The 22,103-nt window shown below is 42.3% G+C and overlaps 2 protein-coding genes across 2 annotated transcripts in view; both read right to left on the reverse strand.

Moving 5' to 3' along the window:
* Positions 1-276: 276 nt before the first annotated feature.
* Positions 277-9,090, reverse strand: zgc:136908. Its single transcript, XM_015974537.3, has 18 exons — positions 8,858-9,090; positions 8,303-8,414; positions 8,005-8,177; positions 7,658-7,800; positions 7,436-7,566; positions 6,104-6,235; positions 5,926-6,028; positions 5,720-5,853; positions 5,509-5,644; positions 5,316-5,428; positions 3,390-3,554; positions 3,167-3,289; positions 1,646-1,858; positions 1,401-1,579; positions 1,187-1,316; positions 888-1,046; positions 575-726; positions 277-505 (listed from the first exon to the last, which is right to left on the reverse strand). The coding sequence occupies exons 1-18, from the start codon at positions 8,878-8,880 to the stop codon at positions 400-402; spliced, it is 2,427 nt and encodes an 808-aa protein (XP_015830023.1). The 5' UTR covers positions 8,881-9,090; the 3' UTR covers positions 277-399.
* A 2,322-nt stretch (positions 9,091-11,412) lies between these two features.
* samd1b (sterile alpha motif domain containing 1b) overlaps positions 11,413-22,103 on the reverse strand; it is a 45,037-nt gene continuing 34,346 nt past the window's right edge. The window contains exons 4-7 of the mRNA XM_015974538.3: positions 19,061-19,097; positions 18,856-18,967; positions 11,825-11,939; positions 11,413-11,703 (exon numbers count right to left, since the gene is read on the reverse strand). Of these exons, the coding sequence (XP_015830024.1) occupies positions 11,557-11,703; positions 11,825-11,939; positions 18,856-18,967; positions 19,061-19,097 (411 nt within the window). The 3' untranslated portion in view covers positions 11,413-11,556. The remainder of the gene's footprint in view (positions 11,704-11,824; positions 11,940-18,855; positions 18,968-19,060; positions 19,098-22,103) is intronic.

The raw sequence follows: 22,103 nt of genomic DNA on the forward strand, positions 1-22,103 counted from the left end.
CAAATAACACAAGCCTTGAGGAGCTTCTGCTGTGTTTTTGAGTTGCTAATGCTAATGTTAGCTTCTGCTAACCAAGACGTTAAATGCTGTTTCCTGGACGCTAAACCAACAACAGCCTTCCCCATTGTAAGCCAAGATGGGTGAGTCCAAGCGAGTGAGCCAGGCTTTTCATATCCTAGCATTTCACCGTATATTCTCTATCAGAAGCTCATGCAGGAGATAGATGTAGGAGACTAATTTCATGTTCAGCCTAAATGAAAAACACAGAGTGACTGATTGTAATCAGAAATAATCATTAAAATGTTTTTTCAGAGTTTTACTCCATTAAATCACTGGAACAAATATCGATCATGTTCCCATTTCAGCTCATTTTCAGTTATACTTTCAGCTTGTAGGTTATTATTGGTAGAGCTCGTCATCACCTTCCCCTCTGTACTGGCTCGACCTCTCTGATCCAGAACCTGACCTCTGACCTCCAGACCGGGTACCAGTTGCAGAAGGAAACCTAAAGGGGAAGCTCTGGAGTTTAGATCTAGATGTACATCTATAACAAAGTCGTCTGTAGCTTGTGTACCTGAAGTTTCCAAATCCCCGGCTCTGCTGCAGAGTTTGTGCAAACATCTCATATTTGCGGATGTCGTTGTCACTGACGGAGCGACGGGCAAACCGCATTGCCTCTTCAAAATGGTCCTTCCTGATCTCCGGGACGGGATCGAAGTCCTCATCCTGCAGAAAAGAAAGCAAGGGGTATTTTGGAACAGGGTTTGCTCATTTTAATGTGGGTCTTTCACAATTTCTTTATGCACTAAGCACACGCAGCCTGGTTTGAATGTGAGATTGTGACTTTGCTAATGTGGAAAACTTGGAGGGCAGCTGTGATGGCGGACCATCGGGATGCCTGGTCGGTTCTGCCTCTGTCGTTCAGCCTTGATCTCCGCCTCAATGGCCTCACGGATGGCAAGTTTACAGGCCCGCTGGCAGATCTCTGTCAGGTCAGCTCCGGAAAAACCCTCTGTGATCCCAGACAGGAATTCCAGATTCACATCCTACAGATGAGGAATAGGGGTGATACTCCATTACAAATCTGAACAGGATCAAAGTCTGAAGTCCAGACTACTTGGAAAACCTTGCAAAACTCATCATTTCTTTACATTTTGCTTCCAAAAGACTTTCTTGTACTACCTACTTTTGCAACAGGTGATTTGCGCAGGTTTGCTTTAAGAATTGCTGTGCGGGAAGGTTTGTCAGGCAGTGGGATGTAGATGAGCTGGTCTAGACGACCTGGTCGCAGGATGGCCGGGTCTATGATGTCCGGTCTAGCGAGATGAGAAAAGCAATTTGGAGAAATCAGCATGATTTTCCATCTTTTGACCACAAAGGGATAAAAATGCATTGTCGACCTGTTTGTTGCACCAATGATGAAAACATTCTTTTTGTCTGACATGCCATCCATCTCCGTGAGGATCTGGTTGATCACTCTGTCAGCGGCACCACCTGCATCCCCAGCCCCGCCTCCCCTGGATTTAGCGATGGAGTCCAACTCATCAAAGAATAAGATGCAGGGTGCTGCCTGTCTGGCCTGGAGGCAGAGAAAAGTGTTTCAGATGGAGAAATGGAACATTTGAAGCTCAAAACGTCCACTCACCTTATCAAAGACATCTCTGACGTTGGCCTCGGACTCTCCGAACCACATGGTGAGCATCTCAGGTCCTTTGATTGATACAAAGTTTGCTTGGCACTCGTTGGCGATGGCCTTTGCGAGGAGAGTTTTCCCACAACCTGGAGGCCCGTAGAACAAAACCCCACGAGATGGGGTCATCCCAAACTTCAGGAACTTATCAGGATACTCGACAGGGTACTATAGACAACAAGACGAAGGAAGAAAACTAGTTACGGGATGTATAGAATTTTCTGGTTGTCATGGTCTGCATCTGCGTCTCCCTCATGTGTTTCCTTGTGTTCTCCATCCCCCTCTAGGACCCCCTTATGTGTTCCTTGTGTTCCTCATGTGTCCCCTTGTCTGCAGCCCCTCCAGGTCCCCCCCCCCCCCCCCAGGTCCTGTGATCCCGTTGGTCTCCCCTAGTCACCCCTCTGTAGTTTTTCTAGAGGTTCAGCTTTTCATTTAAATATTTAATAATAATTTAGTGTGTTTCTTTCCCCACCAGTTTTTTAGTTCTCCTCCCTCCTTAGAACATTAGTTATTTATCTTGCTCTTCTTGTCTTTAGGTTTTGTTTTTATTCTTAAGTCATGTTATTTTCCCCTCCTTAGCTCACTTTCTTCTCCCTGATTAGTTAATTGATTTCACTAGGTTTCTCTCCCCACGCACCTGCAGCTCATCTCCCACTCATCCTGCCCCAGTGTATTTAACCCTGTCTGCGTCTTAGGCCCTGTCCACACGTAGCCGGGGATCTGCCAAAACGTAGATATTTTTCTACGTTCTGGCCTGTCATCCACACGAAAACGGGAGTTTTTTCACACGAAAACTGATCTTTTTAAAAACTCCGGCCAAAGTGAAGATCTGCGTTTTCTCCGTTTTGGGTGTCTGCGTGTGGACGGACAAAACCGGAGTTTTAAGGTCCGCAACGTCACTTTCCGCGACAAAAAAATGCTGACATCACGTGTGCGACCTGTGTTTACACTAGCCGACAGCATGGATGCCCTCAGAGCTGCGCTCGCTTTATCAATTGTCCAAGCGCTTTCTGCTTGTTTGTTTTTGCAAGCGGAATTACTGCTCCTTGCGGAAGACCACAGACGAAGGACGAGGTTAAGAACGGGGGAAGTACTGCCGCCTACAGGTCTGGCATGTCCTTAACAACGTATTTATCCGGGTACGTGTGGACAGAGTTTTCTTTTTAAACGAGGTGGTGTGGATGCAAGTTTTTGGAGGGGCGGATATTCGTTTAAAAAAACCCGGCTACGTGTGGACTAGGCCTCAGTGTGGTGTGGGTTCATTGCTTCGTGTCAGCGTTGGTTTGTCGTTCCCCCCCCAGGTCTCTATTTTTGGCTTCGTACTACACTTGGTTTTCGTTAGACTCATCATCTTAATAAAGATGTTTCATTTTACATCCTCTCCTGCTCCGTGTCGTTCTGGGTATCTGCACATCGGATCCTACTCCTCCACTTCTCAACGTGACACTGGTTTGAATGTGTCTCTGAATCGTCCACCTGAACAAGCTCTTGAAGTTCTCTCTTGACCTCGTCCAGCCCTCCGATGTCCTCCCAGTTGACTTGAGGTACCTCTACTACAGTCTCTCTCAGAGCTGATGGGTTACTTTGACTCAGTGCCCACTGAGAGAGGAAAAAGAAGACATGTTCATCTTTTAGCACTTTAATTTACACAGAGGGTGTGGAAGAGCTTCAGTCTGCCTGCATGCTGCTTCTTACGTACTTGGAAGTCATCCATGGTGACAGCTAGGGAGTTGAGCAGGTCCACGTCGATGGTTTCATCCTCCAGATCTATGAGAGCCATTTTCTTTCTAATGGCCTGCAGAGCAGCTTCTGAGCACAACGCAGCGAGGTCAGCGCCTACGTGGCCATGGGTTTCTGAGGCGATCTGACACAAAGAATGATAAATAAAGTTTCACACGTGGAAAACAGAAGAGAAACACGAGCATTTGTGTATGACGTCATCCTGGATGACGCTGAACGAGCTTCTTTGTCCATATTATCTGAAATCATTAAACCATGACACTTTGGCATCTCTTGTACATGGTTTGTCAAACTTTATTAGAACCGAGGGTAAAAGGGTTGAGAGGGTATCCGTCAGTTTTTCCAATTTAAATTCGTCCATGACTGAATTTTGAATCTACATCACACCAACGATTAAGTTTTTTTAAGAGCTAAAAGTTAAAACTCACAGATCACTTATAAACTCTATCCTGTTTTGATCATTTCTGCGCAGCCTTACATAACTTATGCAATAACCTGATCATCAATGGCAAAGATGAAAGAGATGGTTCATCTGCTCAAAAAGCAGACATCTTCCCTTCTCTAGAGGGTCAGGAGACGCAGAACCAAAGCTTCTGAAATAATAACAGAACCCACGCATCCAGCCCACCAAATATTCACCCCCTTCCTTCAGGCAGAAGACTTAGCATCAAAGTCCAACAGGGATGAGAGGTTCATGAACTCTGACTGTTAAAGTAGCAGCAGATAGTTTTTTCAAACTTCAAGCTAGAGCTTTAACATTGATCTCAGTGATTGTTGGATTAGAAACTTGACCAGTATTATATTAGACACAATTCTGCAGCCTTCCGATCACCGAAAGCTGCAATAGATAGTTTTGTGAAGCAGGTAGGTCTGGGGATACTCTTGCTTTACTGCTGTTAGCTTTATTGCTGTTAGCTTTAATGCTAGCGGTTAGCGTTTTCAGTTGGCTGATCATCAATAAAAAGCACAAGAAGAAAAATAAGTTTGCTTTTCTTGTTGTCAACAAGGTGGAGTCTGGAAGTAAAAGTAGGAGAGTAATGTCTTTGGAGGCGAAGCAAAGAGCTAAAACCAAAGTGAACATCAGCGCAGCCTACGCTAGTTTGAGGGACCTAAAGAGGCTGATGGTGACCTGGCTTTTTTGTTACTAGACTTGTAAGTAATGATATTGTTTGTCGTACACTGGTTATTTTAGTATTAGTTGGCTCATGTTAGTGTTAGCTTGTTGTTAGCAGTAGCTACCAGTTGGGTTGTTTATGATGACCAGTAGGGCAGAGGAGTAGGAAACTGCTGACTTACTTTAAGCTTTATGTTGAGTTTTGTTACTACACTTTCACTTTAGGTTTGTTCTCAATGGCTGTTGGTAATTTACTCACTTTGGCTGAGTGACTTGTCTAACAAGCTGTTTATTAGTAAAATAATCTAGATGTGATTTGATGACTTGTATACTTGGACTATAAGTCTGCATACATTATTCATCAGTACTGGCTTAAACCAGGTGTTCATTTAGAAACGGTCAGCAGAGCTTAAATTAGCATCCAAATATCCAGATGGAAGCACAAAACATGACTGTTAACGCACCGGGACAAGCGGGGGTGGAGTTGCTCAGTTTTTCAGTTGACTGGTTTGAGCCAAGAGTTTAAAAGAAACCAAGAGAAAAATTGTAACTGTTGGGAACAAAGCAGTAAATTAGATAAATCTAAACTAATGTGACAATAATTTTTTAGGCTACTTGTTCATTTGCGAATGACATCTCAGCTTTCTTGGGTCAGGAAATTGTCGACCTTCCATGAATTGTGCAACCATTCAAACAGTAAGGAAAAGCATTGATAATTTTAGTTACTGTCAGCAATGCAACTACTGTATGTTTGTTTTAGCAACAGCTCACCTTCTCCAGGTCGACGTCATCGGCCAGTTTCATGTTTTTGGTGTGGATCTGCAGGATTTCCAGTCTTCCGGTCGAATCAGGGATCCCGATGTCGATCTCACGATCGAACCTACCTGGAAATCATCGATACATCACTGAATACCTCTCATGTGGGAGTATCCAGGTATGTGTGTGTGAGTATAGCTGTACTAACCGAAGCGTCTTAGAGCTGGGTCAATGCTGTTTGGTCTGTTTGTTGCTGCCATGACAACCACGTGAGCTCTTTGCTTCAAGCCATCCATCAGGGTGAGAAGCTGGGACACGATTCGCCTCTCCACTTCCCCATGAGTCTAACGAAGAACCGAATAAAGATTCTGCAGAAATGCAGACACATTTCTAAAACTGGACATACGTTTTCTGCTCACCTTCTCTCTTTTGGGTGCGATGGCATCCAGCTCATCGATGAAGATGATGGCGGGAGCGTTGTTCTCTGCCTCCTCAAACGCCTTCCTCAGGTTGCTTTCTGACTCTCCTGCCAGCTTGCTCATGATCTCCGGACCTAGACGCAGAACATTTTTAAACACCGCCCAAACTCAGCCCTTCATTAGAAAAGACTGGATGAACTCTTAACCATTGATGAGGAAGAAAAAGGCCCCGGTTTCATTGGCTACAGCTCGGGCCACTAAGGTCTTCCCAGTTCCTGCAGGTCCGTAAAGCAGGATGCCTCTGGGTGGCTGACAGAGATTATGAAAGAACATTAAGAATTGGAAGTGAACTTCACACTTCGTGCATGTTTAGGAGCACCATACCTTAACCCCTATAGCCTTGAAGAGCCCTGGGTGTCTGAGAGGAAGCTCCACCATCTCTTTGATCTGAGCTAGCTGCTTCCGACAGCCTCCGATGTCGTCGTAGCCGACGTCATTCAGATTCTCCTCTTCATCCTGTTACAGGACAGCAGGAACATTTGGCCCAATATCAATGTCCCACATTGTTTTTGTGTTACCTGCTGTAGACTGTAGATGTGAATCAGCCTTCCTGCTGTAATCTGGCATATTTACATTCATTGATGTTTGAATTGACGTTCATTAGGCAAGGCAAGGCAGCTTTATGTGTATAGCGCATGTCAAACACAGAGGTAATTCAATGTGCTTTCTGTTAGCAAGAGTAGCTGAACATTAAAATGACGTAACTCCCAAATTAAAATACGCTAATATATTTAGATCAGACTGAAGGGATATTTGGCAACTTTTTCATATTTCTGTATCATTTTCTTGAGCCAATAGGTGCTAAAATGACCCATTACAGGATTAACCCTTTGATGCATAATGGTCACTACAGTGGACAGGTACTCAAAATTGTTATTTATTTGTTTTTGCTATTAAGCACAGCTGTTGAAGACTTTATTGCATTTGAGCCCCTCCATTTGAGCTTCAGCAAGTCAAGCCAACATATTTCATGCTCAGAATGCACGCTGTCCACTGAGGTGGATATGTAATAAATTATTTGTAAATTATAAAATTTTACAAAAAATATTTGTTGAAATTTGTTTCATTCACACCTAAAGACGAATGAAAAAAATTGTTAAAAAAATCATGGTTGAAGATTTCATAATTCATGCATCAAAGGGTTAATGTAATGTCACTGAGAACCCCACTGCCCTCTGTGGCCAGAATACCGCATTTGCAACTTCTGAGTGCCGGTCTAGTTCCTGTTGAAATTGAGCTGACATACCTGGCTCTGCAGTTTGCTTCCAGTATGTTTTCAGCACGTTTTAGATCATGAACACAGCTAATTTGTCTAATTTAGTGATGAACCGCTCCTGGAGACACTAATGAAGGATGGGAGACATTTCAGCTTTCAGATCAAGGTGTTAAAAAGACCAATGCACAGCAAGGAGATACATTTTGTTTTGGTTCTACTAAACGGACACTAGGGGGTGCTAAACGCAAGCCAAAACTGCCTAATCACCCTTAAAATACACAAATTATGTTTAGATTTAAGAATCAGAAAAAAGACTGTTAAAGGTTGAGCAGTTACACTGCAAAAGGTTCAGCATAAGAAACAAAATGTGCTTGAGGAAATAGTGACATCCTGTGGTCAGATTAGGTACTGCAACCCGTTTCTAATAATCTACCACAGACCTCTCTTTTGATTGGCTCTCCTTCGCAGTAGATGACGGTGTCTGGAGCAACGATGCAGTGAGGGCTGGGGTCCGTAACTATCACCTTGAACTCCACTGCCCTCATGCTCCCCCTCACCATAAAGATGTCTCCTGACAAAACACGTAACACACACAAACAGCCCCAGAAACATCCAGAAGTGGAAAACGTGGAGGTGATTCTGTATTTCATCATTTCACAAACCTTTGTGTACAGGCCGGTAAGCCTCCAGGAAGTACGGCTTGATAAAAACATCAAAGAGGTTCCCGGTCAGGCCCTCAATGGTGTCGTCAATGGGGAGGATGTGGATCTTTTTCCCATACTTGATATCTGGGCAGGCGTGGATGCTGAGATGTTAGAAATACACAAAATGATTTCAGGATTAATCTTTATTGAAATGGTTTCAATATTGAATTTTTCGAAGTGGGGCTCCATTGAAAATATACAAATGAGTCTGTGTTTATTTGAACTGAGGCTGTTCTAATAGCTAGCTACAGATATGTTAATTGTTTATGTCATTTTCACAGAACTCTCACTGCATAGTTGTGTACCTGATCACATCACCTAGCCGAACACGCAGGTTTTTGCGTGTAACTCGGTTAATCCGAATCCTCTCATCCCCACAGCTGTCCTCGGTCAAGATGATGCACACAGTCTGTCTCCGCTTTCGTCCCTTCAGCACCACCGTGTCTCCACGGAAGAGCTGCAGCTCCTCTGTTTTGTTCTAAAGTAAGCACACATGTCTAAGGACAAACACACGCAGAGATCCTGGCTGAATTCACACCTCTCGTACACACACACACACACACACACACACACACACACACACACACACACACACACACACACCTGTGACAGGCTGACAATGCTGCTGTCTTCATTTAGCGCTTCGTCCACGATTAGTCTGTTTGGTCTGTGTTTCTGCTTCAGGATGGCGGTGGAGAAGTCTTCTCCCTTTAGACTTCCAAACAAGAAGCACATTGAGACGTTCACATGCACGCCCATCTCCAGTTTCCGCATGTGACGCTGTGCTGTATTTAGAATCCGTTTGGTTCAAACAGCAACTTTTCATCACGATTAAAACATGTCAGTTTTTTAAAGGTCTGGAGCAGGGACATGCAGGTGGGGAATCTAAAGGGAATCCTACTGCTTTACCCTTGTTTTCTTTTTTATTTACATTTAAAAAGTTTACAATGTCAAATGAACAAATAAACAAGAGGCTGTTGTTGGTGAGTTTGTCACCTGGTGACCTTTAACCCGTGGTTTTCTGTTTGAGTTTGGGCTGCTTTAATGGTCTGATCTCCTCATTAATGGGAGATCTATCATTAGCACATTACAGTGTCAAAAAGCTGCTTGTGTGATAAAATATGTGTAAGTAGGTGCACGTGCAGCTGTTTCACTCACTCTGCCCCACCAGAGCCTGGCATGTTTTCCTGTCCTCTTCACCTTCTTGGAGTGTTTTTCTTCAGATTATTCAATATCCGAGCCTGTGTGGCTCAAAGCTTTCCGATTCCGTCTGATCTGATTGGCCTCGGTGAGGGTTGAGTCTGCCGAGCCCCCCCCCCCCCAAGGTTCTGTTGTCTTTTTTCCTCACTTGTTTTCAGCCACCATGTATGCAGGAGCTGCAGCTCGTCTGTTTATCAGAGGAGGTATAAATATGCCCATCTGCTTCTCTGTCTTATTATAACCCTGTCACACACACACACACACATACACACACACACACACACACACACACACATACACACACACAAATGCCTTGCACTTACCTTGGAGAGTGGCCCAAACCAGATACTGTGTGATATTTCCTCCTACTCCTGCTACTCACAGACGAGAGCCTAGCTGCTCCTAACTGGTGTTAAATATTCATGTTAGAAAATAAATTCAATTAAAAAAAATGCTTCCTTTGTGTTTGTGTCTCAGCCTCGGGATCAGTCCCGTCTTTTCTAAACCACAGCGAAGAAACAAAGAAACACAAACATGGAGGATGACTTGCAAAATGACAACATAAAATCAATACAAAATAAACATCCACACACACGTTTTAATTTTCGCTTTTATTACTAAATCCAATTCATTTAAAACAAATAACAGGCGACGAGCAGACGGGGAGTTCTGCACATTCCCGCTAGGGAGAACCAGAAAAAAACACAACAGCTCCCAACAAACAGGTTTAACAAATTACAACAAAAAGCTAAAATGACAAAAACATTTAAAAAAAACATTAAGATGTGAAAAAATAAAGTTCATTTTGTTTGTGGGTGAAAGAATAAAAGGAGGAGGTAGAGAAGGTTAAAAAAACAGATTATGTAATTTAAACAGTTCATAGAAATTTAATTAAACCAATCAAAAACTTTTTGAAGTGCAAAGCTTGGAATGTGCTGTAAGCATAAAATAAAAGTATTTTCTGCTCATTCCATCAACACAAAACAATAAAACAATGAGATTCATCTGATCCTGTAGAATCTTTTTAAAGATAGAGATTATAATTTATACATGTTAAATGAGAACGTTTCAGTATAAATACATATTTTATGACAAAAAGTTGATTGTTCTGCTGATTTCTGTTCAGTTAGCTGGTGATTTTCATACAGAGATATATGGAGATGCTACACTAAGGTACACCAGGGCTGCACAAGTTATTTATATTGCAATTTCAACATTTGAAATAACGATTTAGCAAAAGCTTGCAGTACAACTCTGACTCTAACTGCATGCAAAGGATACATATTTGACATCTGATGGACCCTGGCTCTCTTAAATTCCCACATCCAGCCCAAGAAGATGGTTATTAACATCGTAATGAATCTGTGCATTTATCACCCGCTATATCGTTAAACAGCGTTTTCATCCATCAACACCTGATTATTAGAAGTTCTGAATCTCCAGCATGCTTCTAAATGCATCACAGCTCACTCTGCCTCCCAATCCAGACCGCTCCAGCCCATCGATGCCGAAGAAAAAGTCAATAATAGTTCATAAAAGAGAATAAAGGTAGCAGCCTGTTTCTAAAGTTTAGAAATCGTTTGATTGTTACCATGCCAACAAGCACTGATGACCAATTAGGTATTTTTAAGAGCTCTAAATTGATCAGATGCACAAATGAAAAAGGTTTACAGATTTAAAAGTGATCTTTTTTCTATTCCCCAACCTGAACAGGTGTCTAACCTGAACATCATCTGATCTGGATGAATAAAGTCCAGCTTTGTGTCCTTATTGTCATGCTCATGTCAGGTTGAGACTTAATTAGTTAAATAAAGTTGACTTCCTTTGCAGAATGTGTGGGAAACTAGAAAATTAAACATCAACTATATAAAAAAAAAGAACCAAAATAGAGTTGTTTTGTGCTTCTTGGGGCACTTTTACGAAGGTATTGTAACTCCTGGTGCTGCAGCGATGTCATTATTAGTGTATTTTTAGTAAACTGGCCAAAAACAGTTTTTTAAAGCTAATTTACTTGATAATTGATCATTATGATTTTCAGCTGATTGATGCACAGTTTTAAAGCTCTCATGTTCAATAAACTTTAGTATACTTAAAGAAAAACATAAATTATTGCAAACTGTTATAGTTTTTGCAGGGAGCTTGTAAAAGCTGCACTAAATTAGAAAAAGCTGCACTTAATCTGAGCAAATTTTACTGGAGCCTCTGACAAAAGTGTCAAAGTGGTCTAGATTGATGGGAATCAGCTCTACACAGGTAAACACACACCCAAACATGAGAAACCTCAAAAATTACTGTGAATCCACGCTGATCCCAGCAAAACTGTGGAGGTCAGACACTACCATGAGAGCTATGACAATTAAAAAGTGCTGCATTGTTAATAAAGAAAACAAACTGCATTGCTATTTTGAATCTGTGCATGTGAAAATATTGTGTGAGATTACACTTTTTCATCTGACATTTGTGCTTCGTGTGGAAGAAAAATCATTGCTGTCTAGAAAATCCAGCCACATCTCTGCGTCATTCAACTATAGAGGATTCTAAACTACTCTGTGTGTGTGTGTGTGTGTGTGTGTGTGTGTGTGTGTGTGTGTGTTACATATCATGCAAGCATTATCATATTATCTGATCTAAATAACAGTCTGCATGTGGTTTCTGTGTTAGCAGCAGTCATCATCCTCAAAGTGTGTTTTCTGCAGAACCTTTACATGACGCTCATAGATCTTGAGGGCGGGGCCCAGTTTGATTGACAGCCCAGTCAACACATCATTGCGCTGCATGAGGAGGAGAGACTTCCCATCGATTTCCTAATGTGAGAGCAAATCCGTGAATGGAGCGAGAGGTGTGTGAGCTAGAAACGATGGCTAGAACATTTGTGAGCCTGTCCAATGCGCCCTCTGGTGGTTGTTCAGAGGAAAACAGCCTCACCTGTGTCCTGAAGGCTGCAGCCTGCTCAGGGAAACCAGCATCTGTGAAATATGTGACCACATCAGACACGGTCCAGTCCACTGGACTCCCTCTGAGGCCTTCAAACTTCATATGTCTAACAAAACAAAGATGGTTAGATCATTACAAAACTCACAAGAGACACTTTCATGATTTATCCACTACATTATCATATTCTTAGAAATGATAACGTGATTAATTTTAAGGATTTTATTTAATTATCTAATGTTAAATGTCTGTTAAAGGTTCAAATTCTTAATAATTTTATTTATTTATTTTTTAAGTGTGTTTTATGTCATGCATAAAGCTATATAGCCATAAATATTTGGAGGTTTATATTTGCTAGCAACAGGAACATGACAGGATAGTTTTTCACATAGATTTATTTTGTCTTACATTACCAGTAGTAATTCATTTGAAAAATTGTTGGTGAAAACACACACACACACACACACACACATATATATATACATGTGTGTGTGTGTGTGTGTGTTTGTATATATATATATATATATATATATATATATATATATATACACACACACACACACACATATATATACATGTGTGTGTGTGTGTGTGTGTGTACATATATATATATATATATATATATATATATATATATATATATATATATATATATATATATATATATATATATATATATATATATATATACACACACACACACACATAAGTCTTGATACGAAAAGGGTAGAATGCCTTCTCTAGTTCAGGGATGAGGTCCTGCCCCAAGTGGAGGAGTTTAAGTATATCGGGGTCTTGTTCACGAGTGAGGGAAAACTGGAGCGTGAGATCGATAGGAGGATTGGTGCTGCATCTGCAGTGATGCGGGCGTTGTACCGGTCTGTCGTGGTGAAGAGAGAGCTGAGTCAGAAGGCAAAGCTCTCGATATACTGATCGATCCACGTTCCTACCCTCACCTAGGGTCACGAGCTTTGGGTAGTGACCGAAAGAACGACATCACAGATACAAGCGGCCAAAATGAGTTTTCTACGCAGAGTGGCTAGGCTCTCCCTTAGAGATATGGTGTGAAGCTCTGTCATCCGAGAGGGGCTTGGAGTAGATTTGCTGCTCCTCCACATTGAGAGGAGCCAGTTGATGTGGCTCGGTCATCTGGTCAGGATGCCTCCTGGACGACTCCTGGACGATGCTGATAAATTATTGCTTTATACAGGTGCAAACGTGTAGTGGGATAAATCTACCTACATTTTATTTTTTTAAGAACTTTGTTTTGTTTTCTTGGTTTTTATTTTCCTATTTTCTGGGTGGTTTCTCCTCCTGTTCCCTCCATAAGTGGTTTTGATAAACACCGTGGATCTAATCCTGCTAATTTACTTCCACTAACTCCAGCAGTTTCTGTAGTTTCTGATTCCTCCACCTCACTCAGCATGGCTCTATTAAATACCCGCTCTGTTAACAATAAGTCCTTCCTGCTCAATGATCTAATTCTCTCTAAAAACCTGGATTTTCTGTTTCTGACCGAAGTTTGGCAGCAAACATCTGATTATTCTGGTCTGATTGAACTCTGCCCGAGTGGTTATTCTTTTCTTAGCCAGCCTCGGGATTCTGGTCGTGGTGGAGGCCTAGCTGTTGTTTTCAGAGACCATCTTCCATGTAGCTCTACAACCTCTGGTCGCTTTGCTTCCCTTGAACTGCAGCTGATTAAAGTCGGGTGTAAGGTCCCGTTCTACTGTGCTGTGGTCTATCGTCCACCTGGTCCAAACGGTTCTTTCCTTCAGGAATTTAGTGACTTTCTATCCTCCACTGTGAAGCTGTCCAGACTGGTGATTGTTGGTGATTTTAACATCCACATTGATGATCCCTCTGATCACTTTGCCATGAATTTCTCCAGCCTTATGGACTCCTTCAGCTTTACCCAGCATGTTTCTGGCCCCACACACACCAGGGGGCACACTCTGGACCTTGTTTTTACCCTGGGTCTAAATGCTGACAGTGTTTGTCCTGAGGACGTTTATATTTCAGATTACCATTGCATTTTCTTTAACTTGTCAGTTTCTGCATCCCCACCTCCTGCTCGCCGTATGGTTAGTTCTCGTTTGCTTAATGAGAGCACAGCTAGCAATTTTTCTGCTGCTTTTAATCCACCCTGTTCTTCTGATAACGACCCAGATTCCTTAACTTCTCAGTTTAATGAGCACTGCCTTTCCATTCTGGAAAACATCTGTCCTGTCAGAACCAGATCAGTTCCTGCAGTGAACCCTACTCCCTGGTTTAATGACAGCCTTCGCAGCCTGAAGCGCCAATGCAGAAAAATTGAGCGCTTGTGGAAGAAAACCCATCTCCACGTCCATCTGCTGCACCTAAAGGATCTTCTGACATCCTTTAACTCTGCAGTCAGAGATGCAAGGGTTTCCTATTTCTCCAACCTGGTGTCCCAGAGCAAAGGGAACCCCAAGGTGCTGTTTTTCAATTCAATTCAATTCAAGTTTATTTATATAGCGCCAAATCACGACAAGAGTCGTCTCAAGGCACTTCACATAATAAAAATTCCAATTCAGGTCAGTTCATTAAGCCAATCAGAAATAATGTTTCCTATATAAGGAACCCAGCAAATTGCATCAAGTCACTGACTGGTGTCAGTGACTAGACTATACAGCAATCCTCATACCAAGCAAGCATAACGCGACAGTGGAGAGGAAAACTCCCTTTTAACAGGAAGAAACCTCCAGAGAGTCCCGGCTCAGTATAAGCAGCCATCCTCCACGACTGATCGAGCAGACAGAGCAGACACACACACACACACACACACACGCACGCACGCACGCGCGCGCGCGCACGCACGCACGCACACACACACACACACACACACACACACACGCGGTTTTATGTATGTTTAACACCATCAGCAGCATCATCTCTCCTGCCTCTCCTACAGCCTCCATCCACTCTGTTACAGACTGTGAGAACTTTCTGTCTTTCTTTGTGGACAAAGTCAATAAGGTTAGATCTAGCTTCTCTCCTTCAGCCTTATCGCTGCCTCTCCCGACTCCAACCAGGCCCATCATCCCAGATAGCTTTGCTCCTGTTTCTTTGTCTGAGTTAACCAAACTAGTTAACTCTATGAAGACCTCTGCATGCCCCCTCGACATCTTACCCTCATCTTTATTTAAAAGTGCTCTTCAGTCCATCGGTCCCAGCGTGCTCTCTATAATTAATGCTTCTCTGGTCAGGTCCCTGCTTACTTTAAGAACGCTGTAATCCACCCGCTTCTTAAAAAACCGAGTCTTGACCCCTCTCTCCATAGCAGCTTCAGACCCATCTCTAAACTTCCGTTCATCTCCAAGATCTTGGAAAAAGTTGTGGCTAAACAACTCACAGCTGCTCTTGATGAAGATAACATCTATGATAGCTTCCAGTCAAGTTTTCGTAGAGCTCATTCTACTGAAACAGCTCTTCTTAGGGTCTCTAATGACCTTCTGAATCACAGTGATGCAGGGGACTGTTCTGTTCTGGTCCTGCTGGACCTGACTGCAGCCTTTGACACTGTTGACCATCACCTGCTGCTGGAGAGGCTGAGAGACTGGGTAGGCCTATCAGGAACTGCTCTGGGGTGGTTCTCCTCTTACAATTCTGAGTGCTCCTTTTCTGTGGCTGTCTCCAAATGTAGATCCTCCACCACCTCTCTTACCCATGGTGTCCCACAAGGTTCTGTGCTGGGGCCTCTGCTCTTCATCCTCTATCTGCTTCCTCTTCAGCACATCCTGAGCTCCTTCAAAGGAATCTCCTACCATCTTTATGCAGATGACATCCAACTGTACATCTCCTTTAAGCCCCATGAGATGTCTAAGCTGCAGCTGTTACACACCTGCTTAGACTCTATCAAAACCTGGATGGCTGGGAGCTTTCTTCAGCTGAATGAAGATAAGACTGAGATCCTCATCTGTGCCCCAAACAAGCTGGTTCCCAAAGTCAGAGACTCTCTTGGTCAGCTTGCTTCCCACACCAAGCCTTCCATCAGGAATCTTGGCGTGACCTTTGACCCAGCTCTCACCCTGAATTCTCATGTCAGTTCTCTTGTTTGCTCTTCCTTCTTCCATCTCAGGAACATTGCAAAGCTGAGTCCCATTCTGTCCCACTCTGAACTTGAAACAGTTATCCACACCTTCATCTCCTCACACTTAGACTACTGTAACTCTCTTTTCACGTGTCTGAGCAGAACCTCCCTGAACCGTCTACAGGTGGTTCAGAACGCCTGTGCTTGGCTTCTGACCAAGTCCTCCAAACACACCCACATCACCCCGCTTCTCCTCCAGCTTCACTGGCTGCCAGTCAACTTCAGAGTTCATTTCAAGATCCTGGTTCTGGTCTATAGGGCCTTACATGGACAAGCACCATCTTACATTGGTAATCTTCTTAGTCCCTACACCCCCAGCAGGTCCCTGAGGTCCAGTGATCAAAGCCTACTGGTTGTGCAGCACCAGGCTAAAGACCAAAGGTGACAGATCATTTGCTGCTGTGGCCCCCAGACTCTGGAACTCTCTCCCCCTGAGCCTGAGATCAGTGGACTCGTTGGTCTCCTTTAAAAAGCAGCTGAAGACTCACTTGTTCAAGCTGGCTTTTGTGCGACCTTCACCAACCTCTCTTTATTCTGCTCTCCCCACCTATTCCATCTTCCTCAGGATCCACTGATTTCCCTCTTTCCTATTCTCTCTCTCTCTTTCTTAACATTTTTTAATCACAATTGTCTGTTTTATTTTTGCTCATTTTAAATTTATTTTTTAACAATTTTCTAAATTCGTTTTTATATTTTTACATTTTTTGTTTTTGTGAAGCGCCTCGTGATTTTTATCTTGAGAGGTGCTATAGAAATGATATTTTCTTTCTTTCTTCTTTCTTTCTATCTTCCTGTCCTGTCTCTCTGATCTTCCTGCATCTCCCAGTCCTCCAGAAAAACTCCTGTCTGCTCCCATCTTTTTCACCTCACAAGTAACTTTTTAACTAGCAGATCAAATTGATCTATTGACCGCAAAAAAAGCGGAGTGTGCGCCGTGCTGCCCGGCTGTGCCAGCGACGAGCGCTGCAGCGGGGGCAGCGCAAGCGCGTCCACACATCATGCTCAAATACAGACAGAACTTACCACAGAGAAAATGAACGGACACGAATGACTGTATTTTAATTGTATATTTTTGGTGACGCCACTTACAAACTTAGAAAATTTTACTGTGGCCGCGTGCAGAACGCAGCTGGAGTTCACGAATAATCAGCGGTCTGCCTGCTGCTCTCCTCAAAAGAATCCCCGCTACGCTGAGTCCATATAAATAATATAATATAGGTAGAAACTGGATCTTTTTTGTGCTCCTTCTGGGTGTGTAAGGTAAGGGCATCAGGGGAGCCTGACAACCTTTAAGGAGAACAAGTTGCTCTCCTGTAATTTGAACCCAGTATCTGAGTCTGGATCGGGAAGTAAAGCCCGAGTTCCCGATCAGTCTGAAACCACGTGATCAGGGCCGATTTCCGGTCATGTGATCGGATCGGGACATCCCTTATAAATAAATAAATAAATATATATATATATATATATATATATATATATATATATATATATATATATATATATATATATATATATATATATATATATATATATTAGCCTCTAACCCTAAACTCCAGCTCTAACCCTAAGGTCCGTGGGTCTAGTACATCTCTCTCTCTCTATATGTATATATATATATATATATATATATATATATATATATATATATATAGAGAGAGAGAGAGAGAGAGAGAGAGAGAGAGAGTAAATGTCTTTCCAAGTTTCTAAGCCCTATCTCTGTAACAGGATTGGAACTTTCCTTGAAAGCCTTTTGTATTAAATTGTATGCATGTTTTCTGCCCCTTGGTGGAGACACTATGTATGGCATGGAGCATTTCAAGCTGTTTTGTTTTTTGTTGTTACATTATTACATTAAATACATGAAAACATTATGTTGTTAATGTTAGTACAAAATGAATTGATTATTTTTTTCAATATACAATTTATTTTTGTTTTAATTATATTAGTTATGACGCTTGAGACATTTAAAATTTCATTGCTTTCTTTTTAATTTATTTAATCATTTCTGTTTTTTTACCTCCACACCTTTTTGATTTCTTCAACCTTTGTGGTGTTGCTTGTGGCTTTTTATAAATTATTTACCTTGATATTCATTCTAAAAAAAATGTCAGCATGTTAAAGTGCAGTATGTAAGAATATAATGATATTTTTACAGAGATGAAATCCCAAAAGAGTCTAATGTTATGCATTTTGGAAGGAAGGTTAAACTGAAACATGTTTCATATCCAGCAGGCTGCGGGGATTGTCCGTTTTTCTTCATTCAAAATAAAGGGAGGAGGGACATAACTACTGTTTACCATCAGTGAGTGTGGGGGTGCCGTGTCTCCTGCGAGCTAATACTGCAGCGCAAACAACTGTAATTTGACGACGACTGGCAAAAAGCTCCAGAGTTGTTTAAAATGGTTGGAGGAACCAATTTTTATTACTGGATGCCATTTTTACTTCATTTCTGCATAATGCACCTTTACGTTTGGGCTGAAAATCAGGACTACAGAGTGCAAAAGTCATAAAAAATAGCTGTTAATAGCATCATCATTCAGGCACACTTTGCGGTCTGTAACATATTTTATATTTTCATCTAGAAAATCTTTTTATTTCTATGAAGTATGTTTAGATTTCTTTGTTTAGAACTTTAAAATATTCATTAACCAGTTTGTTTGTCCTGTATATGAGGTCCTACTTATCCCAGTTAACCAGAGGAAATTAATAACATACAAATATAAATTCAGATTAAGCTTGAAAATTTTGAATTTAACATTTAAAACCAACTTTATTTCATAAAACTTTAGAATTTTTTTCTTCTCTCTGTAACCTATTTCTTCTATAAAAGCTCCTACAACAATTGAAACTAAACATTTGTGCTGATTAGAATAGAGAGAAATGCTGTTGTTTGTGTTTGAAACCACGCTCTCACCCTCCGCTGCTATCACTAATCCCTCTCTCCTCAGACAGGCTGGAGTCTCTCGGGGAAGCTGTGGGCGTGAGCATGCAGGATGACGCACCCACCTCCGTCTTACACTCCAGACCTGAAGCAGGGAAATATTAAGCTGTGTGAAATTCATCAGCAACAAACACCAATAAGAGACTGATTTTAGGATTATCAGAAGAACAAAACTCACCGTTAAAGCTGGAAGAGGTGTGGTTTAATTCATCATGCTGTATGGAGAAAAGACAAAGGGTCAAAGAAAGTCCACAGAGACAGCTGATAAAACTGAGATCATCGGAGTGGGACAACCTCCATCTGAGACGAAGGACAAAAGGACGGTGGCTACATCAAGCACGGTGACAGAAACCCGCAGCAGGACATTAAGACTGTGTGCTTTGGGAGACTGAATGATGTGTGTGAGGAACAAGTCTGGTGCTGGGGTAGCTAAGGCTGATGAGTCACCCCCAGTCGAGCCCTCAAGTGTGTGTGAAACACCCAAAACTAGCTATTTGTTGATCTTTTGGTGAAAAGTAAAACACACACCTGCCTGTGACCATAGAGCTCCGGACCCCACGTGACTCTCAGTTAGTGGACGCCATTTTGGCATGCAAAAAAGGTAAACAAACACGGATGTAACCATGAACATGAACGGGATCCGCTTGGATTTTACTTCGTCGGAGTTTACTTCACACTTTAAAACAGAAGAAATCGTTTTATATAGTCAGAAATTAAATAGACTAAACATCTCCGACCCTTACCGTGCCCCTGGGATACTTTTTAAAAATGCCAGAAGCTGTCGGAGCAGACTTCTTACCGGCACAACACCGGACCTGGCCGGGGTAACCCCTTGGGATTTACCCGGAGGAGCTGGCTCCGGCGGCTGGGGAGAGGGAAGTCACGCTACTGCCCCCGCAACCCGACTCCGGATATGCGGATGAAAATGGATGGATGGACGGACAAATAACAGATTTACATGTAAGTAGTCACTGTGACACAGATAATAGCAATCCAAAGTGCTTTTTATGTGTGATCTGACAATTGATCAACCATTGCTTAAAAATTAAATACAGCTTAGCCGGTTAATTGCTGTGATCATAAAACACGGAAACGGCAGCACGCAGAACTCACGAGGCAACGTTTTACGTGATGTTTACTTGCTGCTATGAGTAATAAGACAGAAAAAGCCACGCCAAAATAAGTTTAGGAAGCCCACTAAGAATCGTAATAAAAGCATTTAAAATAAATACCATACACAGTTGAGGAAACGTTGGTTTAAGTACCTGATATGAAGCGGTCGCTGCATAAGCGAAAACCTTTACTCTCGGGATCCCACAGCTTCATTTTCGCCCGGTCACTAGCGCATTTTATTACAATGATCCAACGTTTGCGGCGCTCCGGATCTTGGGGAATCCTGTAGATGGCTCATTCCTTATGTCGTCCGCGTCTGTTCTGCATCCTGGGGCACAACAGGAATCTACCATATTTCCCGTTTGATTGAGTTTTCTGACAATACTTAATAGTCCAGCTGCCGGCTTCTGCATGCCAATATGGCGCTGTTTCGATTTGAACTGTTGCATGCCGGGAGAAGTGACGTCAACTCCCGGAGCTCTATACTCACCATTAGCTCATACAGCAGGAATAAAAGCAAAACATCATTTTGTGTAAATATACTGCAAAGGTGAATGGAGGGTGCCCTCTATAGCCAGGTTTTGTGAAAGTGTGTTTACATGCGCTCTGACCGACATCTAAGTTGATCCAGGTCGATCTTATTGTAATGAGCTAGGAGTCTTTATCTAGTGAATTTGCATTAGGAAACCAGTCTCTCAAGTAGTTTGTTCCACTCCGGTACAGTAGGTGGCGACACACACCTTTTCATTTCGGCATTCTTCCCGTTAGCTTATAGCAACACAAGCGGTAAACAGAGGCTGGTGGGAGGGAAGCGGACGTAATTGAAACAGGATATGCACAATGGCTGAATGAATGTAGCCTGGCCTGCCAGACTCGTCCTGTTTAATTCTGCACAGAGAAAGAGTCTGGTAGCTCACAGGCAGAGAGGCACTTGAGGCGCGGGACTAGGCTGCTCAAAAATAACCAATAACAAAAAATACGGAAATGCTGACTGTACTGCTTTTTTTTTTCCGAAGAAATGTTTTTAGCGCTTCTACTTGTGGTTTTAAAGACATTCAAGTCAATTAGAACAGAGGAAAGAGCAGCAGTGAACTCTGCCGCTGTCTTCGTTGTTTATGAGAAACAGAGCGTCGCTGTGAGTGACATCCGCGACGCTGTAGTTTTTTAACTGTAGTCAAAAATGGCGTCTGGTGACAGCACAAACATCTTGCTTTAGAAGAAAGGCTCTTAGCGCTTCTACTTGTTGTTGTTTTAAAGACGTGCCCAAGTAATTTAGAACAGAGGAAAGAGCTGCAGCGAACTCCGCTTCAGTTGCCATGTTTATGACAAACTCGGCGTTGTGATGTGTGACGTATTCTATACAGCACTGATTGGCTCGGTTAGAATTCTCAGGGGGAGGGGTTATTTGAATAGGAGAGTTCCCAGACTCTTTCTCTGTGCAGAATTAAACAGAGAAGGGGTCTGGCAGTCCAGGCTAGAATAAATGTACAACAACAACAACGTTGCAGCACAGCTTATTTGGTAGTACTGTCCTGTTATATGGTGTTACGTGTGTTGCTTTGTGACGATGGTCTTGTCAGAAGACCACTTCCACGGTGTCATCACTTCCATAACACGAGAGTCCTACCAGTTTTGTTCGACTGACCCGTTTACATGCAGGATGTATTTGGATTGCTACCGCATGATGTGGGTGCTTCAGCTCGATTAGAACCAGTTTGCCTTCAGCCAGGCTAACATGTTCACATGCATTGTAGTAGACTGTAAAATGCTTTATAATAAGTTTAATGAAAAACAGACACCCCTTCTATTTTTTTTTGTATTATAAAGTTTGTGTATTATGTAAAATTAAGGTTGCTGTGCTCATTCACACCAGCAGAGGGTGCTGTGGTGCCACTGTGGGCATAGAGGGCTTCTGTGCAGGCGCAGCTCAGAATTAAACGAGCTATGGTCTGACAACGTGTTCCCCTCGTCTGTCCAATGGTCTGTCTATCAAAGTTAAATATTTGAACTTAAACTTGGTCCTAATAAGATGTAAATGAATGTATATCCAGGTAGAAACACTGTAATGAAATGTTGACTGTTCCTGAAGGGTGAATGACGAGGTATTT

This window comes from Nothobranchius furzeri, chromosome 4 (assembly GCF_043380555.1).
Source record: "Nothobranchius furzeri strain GRZ-AD chromosome 4, NfurGRZ-RIMD1, whole genome shotgun sequence".
NCBI classification, from domain to species: Eukaryota; Metazoa; Chordata; class Actinopteri; order Cyprinodontiformes; family Nothobranchiidae; genus Nothobranchius; species Nothobranchius furzeri.

Excerpts from the sequence above, each read along its gene's own strand:
- zgc:136908 (XM_015974537.3), bottom strand. The coding sequence starts at position 8,880 with ATGCCAGGCTCTGGTGGGGCAGA. Across the intron at positions 8,178-8,302 it reads GCATTGTCAGCCTGTCACAG|AACAAAACAGAGGAGCTGCA; the intron begins GTGTGTGTGTGT and ends TGCTTACTTTAG. Across the intron at positions 1,047-1,186 it reads GCAAATCACCTGTTGCAAAA|GATGTGAATCTGGAATTCCT; the intron begins GTAGGTAGTACA and ends CCTCATCTGTAG.